Below are 6,528 nucleotides of genomic sequence, written 5' to 3'. Positions count from 1 at the left end.
TTTTCTTTATGGACCTTCACTCCATCAGTTAATGTGTTCACTGCCCAGTGTTCCGCTGTCCGAATTCACTGTACAGAGAGCGCCGTGTTCCTGGACCGCTGTCGCCCTCTATCGGCGACACTCTGCACGGCTCTTAGTCGCGCGGTCTCAGTGTCCAATCGCGTGTCGAGCCGCATTTCGCTCTAAAGTTTAGTCTAAAGGGCGCAGGACTGAACACACACAAAAAAAAGCACATTCGCTCAAAATATTACGTGTTTTCATCAAATCAGAAACTGTGAAGGATTATTCTGGAACGCCTCGCATTAGTATTAATTTCAAAAAACACAACAAAATAACGTATTTGTGAAGAGTGAATTCACTGTGAAATGACGCAGAACGTCAGGTCAGGTGAGATAAAACGGCCGTCTCTGCCATAAATACTGTATAATAAAGACGATTTTTATAGTTGGTGAGAAAGCCTGCACATCCTTGGTAATAAAAACTCGAAAACTTTCCCATCACTCGTCATTTTGCCCTGTTAACAGTCTCACTCAGGAATATTCTCTCTGGCGATGTCTGCTGGTGATGAAAACTATCACTGTGGAACAAAAACTCAAACGAAAAAGTGTGGAAAAACTTTTGGAGCCCGAAAAAAAGTGACATATGATTTCGTACCGAAACAAACCGCTCGAGTAAAATAAAAATACGCAAGAGAGAGGTTCGGCGCGCGCGCTGGTGATGAGTGCGGCTGTGGTCGTTGACGGTGTCAGTCAGTCGCTCCGTCAGTGAGCCTCTGTGGCTGCGGGTGGTTAAGGCTCCGCCGTGGATCGTGTTCAGTCCCCGCCCCGCCCCTCTGGCCAATCCCTCTCTCTCGCATCTCCTCTCTTCACCATTTATAAAACCGGCCGCCGGAGACTCGGCGCTTCAAACTCGGAGACTTTGCGCGAGGCGACTGGACGCGGGCTCGGCACGCGGAGGCCAAGGAGCGCCTTCCTTCTCGGAGAAGCCGCCGTTCTGTGACGCACATCACATGCCCCGCGGGAGAGGCGCCGCGCGCCCCTCTGCACTGACTCTCACTCTGCCCTTCCGTTCTCGGCTACAAACACGCTGCGAAAATTACTACCGAAGCGGCGGAGGAACTTCGTACAAAGTTTTCGACGGTGCTTTTTTTTTCTGCTGGGGCAACTGAAGTCCGCAGCTTGTTCCGCGCTGACTTCGCGCCGTTTTATTTCGCGCTGCAGCTGTCGAGCGCCGCCGCCTCGTATGAATCTCCTCGACCCCTTTCTGAAGATGACGGACGAGCATGACAAGTGTCTCTCTGACGCCCCGAGCCCGAGCATGTCCGAGGATTCCGCCGGGTCCCCCTGCCCGTCCGCCTCGGGCTCCGGCTCCGACACCGAGAACACGAGACCCGCGGAGAACCGCGCCGCCGCCTCGGACGGGGTGCTGGGCGACTACAAGAAGGACGAGGAGGACAAGTTCCCGGTGTGCATCCGCGACGCCGTGTCCCAGGTGCTCAAAGGCTACGACTGGACCCTGGTGCCCATGCCCGTCCGCGTGAACGGGGGCAACAAGAGCAAGCCGCACGTGAAGAGACCCATGAACGCGTTCATGGTGTGGGCGCAGGCGGCGCGCAGGAAGCTGGCGGACCAGTATCCGCACCTGCACAACGCCGAGCTCAGCAAGACCCTGGGCAAACTGTGGCGGTGCGTCTTGCCGTCGGCGTCGTCCTGTGCGCGCGCGCGTGTGCGTTCTCGCGCTCGCGCCGTTCAAACGGCCATTAGATCAGCGTGTCCCTGTCCGGGCTGAAACGCTCACTCTGGAAACGTCCTAGTTTTAGCGTTTCAGTGGCAACTTGTAGTACAAAACTACCTCTCGGTCGTTTCAAAGTGCAAGCAGACATTGTCATATTTGAAGTGAATAAGTTACTGTAGTTTTGAGCCCGTTTGGGTATTTTTGAACTTTAATGAGGTGCTGAGGAGGTGTGGGATAAGAACAGTGGAGAGAGACACACACACACACATATATATTTAGGGACATGTTACACATGACTGGACACTGTTAATCCCCCTTTTCTCCTTACTTATAGGAACTCTTTCAGTCAGACTCATGTCCAACTTGTTGCACTCAACTGTCCATGGTGCATCTTCACAGGCTGCTCAACGAAGGGGAGAAGCGTCCTTTCGTGGAGGAGGCCGAGCGCCTCCGGGTGCAGCACAAGAAGGACCACCCCGACTACAAGTACCAGCCGCGGCGGAGGAAGTCCGTGAAAAACGGCCCGAACGAGGCGGAAGACGGCGAACAGACCCACATCTCCCCGAACGCAATCTTCAAGGCCCTGCAGGCGGACTCCCCCACCTCCAGCATGGGGGACGTGCACTCCCCGGGGGAGCACTCTGGTGAGGCATCTTTTGCCTTTTCAACACCTCCTCCGCGCTCCCCTCCTGTCGTCCCGTAGCCTCGACTCCCTCGGGCCACATTCGTACCTGCAGCTGCTCATGCAGGCCTGTAGCCCGCCGCCTACACGGCACAAGGTTAATCGTTTAAGCCATTTCTGACTGCAGAGGCGATGATGGTCTTGGAGATACATCTGTAAATTATTAAATACTTTACAGGCTATAATGCAAATATGCCATCTGTCTTCACTGTGCCAGCAGTATGTCCTCCTTACGAAATCCTCCCGGTGGCTTTTTATATAAGGGTGCTTTTCATAAATCTTATCTCTCTTGCTCTGATTTCAAAGGATATCTATTTGAGCTCATTGACTGTACCAATTATGGCCTGTCTGTGCAGTGTTTAACCCTTTACTTCCTCTTCTGCCCTGTCTCAGGCCAGTCCCAGGGCCCTCCCACACCTCCTACTACCCCCAAGACAGATGTTCCAGCTGCCAAAGCAGACCTGAAGCGCGAGGCACGCCCCCTGCAGGAAGGCACAGGCAGGCAACTCAACATCGACTTCCGAGATGTGGATATTGGGGAGCTGAGCACCGATGTCATCGAGGCCTTTGATGTCAACGAATTTGACCAGTACTTGCCTCCCCATGGCCACCCAGGGATGCCTCTTGCCAGTTCAGGCCACGGGCAGGGTGCGCCAGTCACCTACACAGGCAGCTATGGCATCAGCAGCGCCCCGGTGGCCCAGGCAGCTGGCACCAACGGGCACAGCTGGATGCCCAAGCAGCAGCCGCAACCGCAGCAGCAGCCGCAACCGCAGCATTCGTTGCCGGCCCTCACCGGGGACCAGAACCAGGCCCAGCAGAGGGCCCCGCACATCAAGACGGAGCAGCTCAGCCCTAGCCACTACAGCGAGCAGCAGGGCTCCCCCCAGCACGTCAGTTACGGCTCCTTCAGCCTGCAGCACTACAACAGCCCCTCCTACCCTGGCGTCGCACGCACGCAGTACGAGTACTCCGACCACCAGGGCGGCGCCGCCTCTTACTACGGCCACACGGGCAGCCAGGGTTCCAGCCTCTACTCCAACTTCGGCTACATGAGTCCCGTCCAGAGACCCATGTACACACCCATCGCTGACACTGCCGGGGTGCCCTCCGTCCCCCAGACGCACAGTCCGCAGCACTGGGAGCAGCCCGTCTACACGCAGCTGTCGAGGCCCTAAGGCAGAGCCTGGTTCGGGGACTGATCCCGGGCGGAGACGCTCGCTGCCCACCATGGCACCATGTCTCGCGAGTCATCGCTGATGGAGAAGCAGCGAAAAGCTGGACTTTCAGTGTATCAAAGTGGCTAACACAGTGCCTTTTTATGCTTTGAGTCCTGATTATATTTTTTTAGATATGATTAAAAAAAAAAAAACTTTTGAAAGAAATCCTCTGTGAGGACTGATTTTAAGTATAAATATTTTAGTATGTACTGTGTATGTTTTACAGCGTTTGTGATCTTGTTTTTCGGGCAATCGTATGTACGTGTAGAAAGAAACAAGCTCTTATTTTCTCTAAATCAACTCTACGTGAAGTGCTTTGTGCCCTTATTTCTTCACTGACATATTTTTGTTCACACAGTAAATATTTCCTGCCTTCTCTGCAATGTATTTTATCTCAGTTTTTTTGTGTCTCTTGTCATCGGTTACTTGCTAGAAAGTGTGTGACTTGAGAATAGCCTACATATCCAATGACTTCAGTTTGTGCGCCACCTTTTCAATGAGAGTCAACCATAGAAGCCAATGTTTAAAAAAAGGGGGGGGGGATGCTTTCTGTTGTATCCGTTTCAAAAGCTCTTTGGAACACTGTTACCGGTGGCCTACAGTTCCGCACCCAAGGGCCTCCTGGAGCGATTTGATGCAGCCGAGCAATTTCTTAGCCCGGTGAGCGTTCGGACCACGAGGACACCATGTAGCCTTCTGTGCCTTCAGTGCCTGTGGAGCAGGAGCCGCTGACCCCAAACAGCTCGGCCCCGGGGCCGTGCAGCTGCCTTCCATCTGACAGTGTTTTCCCAGCAGCTTCGGGAAGGAGACTGTTGAGCAAGGAGTTCCTTAGTGGGTCTCAATCCCTTTTAATGTTGTCTTTTGTCACGCTGTTCCCCTGTCATAACCTTTTAATTTATTTGTTAGCATTAATTTTATTTGAAAGTAACTGTTTTGCATTTCTAGTCCTTAATTGAGTTGTATACAACTAATTAAAATGAGAAAAAGTTACCATCAGAAATATAAAGCAACATATTAGTTTTTTTTTTTTTTTTTTTTTATTTTAAAAAGTCTAAAGGTACCACTTGTCCAAGTAGTGGTACGAAATGTAACCATCTTATTTATCATTTGCAAATGTTTCTTTTCGTTACCTAGTTGTATGCAGATTATTTTTAATGAAAACTTGATTTGATATTTTTAAAAGAACTGGAAGTCTTTCATTCTAACAAACATGAACAATGTTTTTGAGGCTATGGCTGCATTGTTTTAAAAAAAAAAAAAAAACTTTCTTTATGGAATTACCAGCATATTTTTTATTTAAAAGAAAATTTCTTATTCTGTTTTACATGTTAGTTCAGAGGTTGGCAATTTGTTAATGCAACTGAACAAATCTTTTGTTTTCGTAGGTGAAACATGTTATTGTCTTTACAGAAGCTTATCTTTTGTATGATATTGTTTGCAATAAACAGAAAATGTGTTTAAAATAAGGTCGCGTGGTTATTGATATCTTTAAATCTCACTAGTTTCGAATCATGAAACCCTTAATCCCCTCAATGACAGCAAAGAAAAAAGACTGACAGAATGATCCAGGCAACATCTTCTCCTTGAAGTGATTTACAGTTGTACTTCATACTAAAATACATAGCTGCTACTGTGAGTTGTTTACTTCAGCCACCTAATATAGCAACGACTGTCAGATTACACCTCTTGTGGGGTTAAATACTTTGCTTTAAAGCACTGCGGACACTGTTTTCATGTAGGTATGAGGGGACACCGAGACTCTTCTGGTTTTATTTCTAGAAGCTTTCAGAAAGAACTATAGGAGGATTCTGCTGATGCCAACTGAAAGAAGCTGCTTCTGCACAGGGGACCTCCAGTTAAGAGAGCTCAGCACACTTAATGGGTCTTTAACTCCAACATCTTTCACGTGACAGGAAATAATAGAGACGAGAAAATCGCTCATTCAACTGTAATTCAGTGTAGCTATATCACTTTACAGCACTAGACAGCTCCACATTATTAAACATGAATTTAGGAGTGGGAAAATTACCTTTATATCATTAGCAGCTGGTTGCTGTATTTTAATCATTCAGTCGTTACGTGATAGAAACACTCAAAATGCAGTGGCGGTGTGAATTCTGTTTTTTTAATAATTTCTTGGCCAAGACTTGGCAACATGGCCAGGAATTCAAGATAACAATACATTACAGTTGGTTCTATCAGCTCACTGGACATAACACAATAATAATTTAATAGTAGCTAAATTATTCTTTTAATCCTGCCCACTCGCGCTAACGGAACCAAAGGAAACCAAATTAATGGCAGCTAACACCTGCCCGCAATGTTTAAACATCAGTAAAATATTAATCAGCACTGGACATAGACATGTTGCTGAAAAGAAACATTTATAATGTGAAATTAAAGGACAGTGAACATACCCCCTTTGACTCGGGATCAGTCATATTTCCGGCCGTTTGTACGTACACAGCTCACCTGAACGCAAAATACTTCTTCGAGGAGTTCGCATCATGCGGAAATTCTCAGTTTTTAAATCACATGCACACAAAATCTGGGACTGCCGACCACAAAGCCCAAAGCCAGGAAAGTCCTTCAAATGCGAACTCAAAAAAAAAAAAAAAAGACTGACGTGAGACCGGTATGCGGAGTCTGGATTTATTTATGATTTATTAGTGAAACGTTACAGGCAAAACGACGTATTTTGTTTAAATACCTGGCGAAAGCAGAGTCCAAACAATCAAAAGAAAGCCTCGTTGTGCGCTATGAATGTTAAACAAAACAACGACCGAAATAAATAATTCTGTTAAGCGTTAACTTGGGGCTCCTGCAGATACCTTCAAATTGAAATATCAAATGAGTTTTTTTTTTTTTTTTTTTTTAAAAACCCGTAGAGTT

General features: G+C 47.9%; 1 protein-coding gene across 1 annotated transcript; it reads left to right on the top strand.

Moving 5' to 3' along the window:
* Window positions 1-632: 632 nt before the first annotated feature.
* LOC108940935 (transcription factor Sox-9) lies at window positions 633-5,102 on the top strand. The gene is made up of 3 exons (XM_029250330.1): window positions 633-1,685; window positions 2,134-2,378; window positions 2,810-5,102. The coding sequence occupies exons 1-3, from the start codon at window positions 1,243-1,245 to the stop codon at window positions 3,592-3,594; spliced, it is 1,473 nt and encodes a 490-aa protein (XP_029106163.1). The 5' UTR covers window positions 633-1,242; the 3' UTR covers window positions 3,595-5,102.
* The last annotated feature ends 1,426 nt before the right edge of the window (window positions 5,103-6,528 follow it).

Source organism: Scleropages formosus, chromosome 3 (assembly GCF_900964775.1).
Source record: "Scleropages formosus chromosome 3, fSclFor1.1, whole genome shotgun sequence".
Taxonomy (NCBI): domain Eukaryota; kingdom Metazoa; phylum Chordata; class Actinopteri; order Osteoglossiformes; family Osteoglossidae; genus Scleropages; species Scleropages formosus.
This window is presented reverse-complemented; position numbering and strand designations above follow the sequence as displayed.

Coding starts and splice junctions, on each gene's coding strand:
- LOC108940935 (XM_029250330.1), top strand. CDS start 1,243: ATGAATCTCCTCGACCCCTTTCTGAAGATGACGGACGAGCATGACAAG. Junction 1,686..2,133: donor ACCCTGGGCAAACTGTGGCG/GTGCGTCTTGCC, acceptor GCATCTTCACAG/GCTGCTCAACGAAGGGGAGA. Junction 2,379..2,809: donor CTCCCCGGGGGAGCACTCTG/GTGAGGCATCTT, acceptor GCCCTGTCTCAG/GCCAGTCCCAGGGCCCTCCC.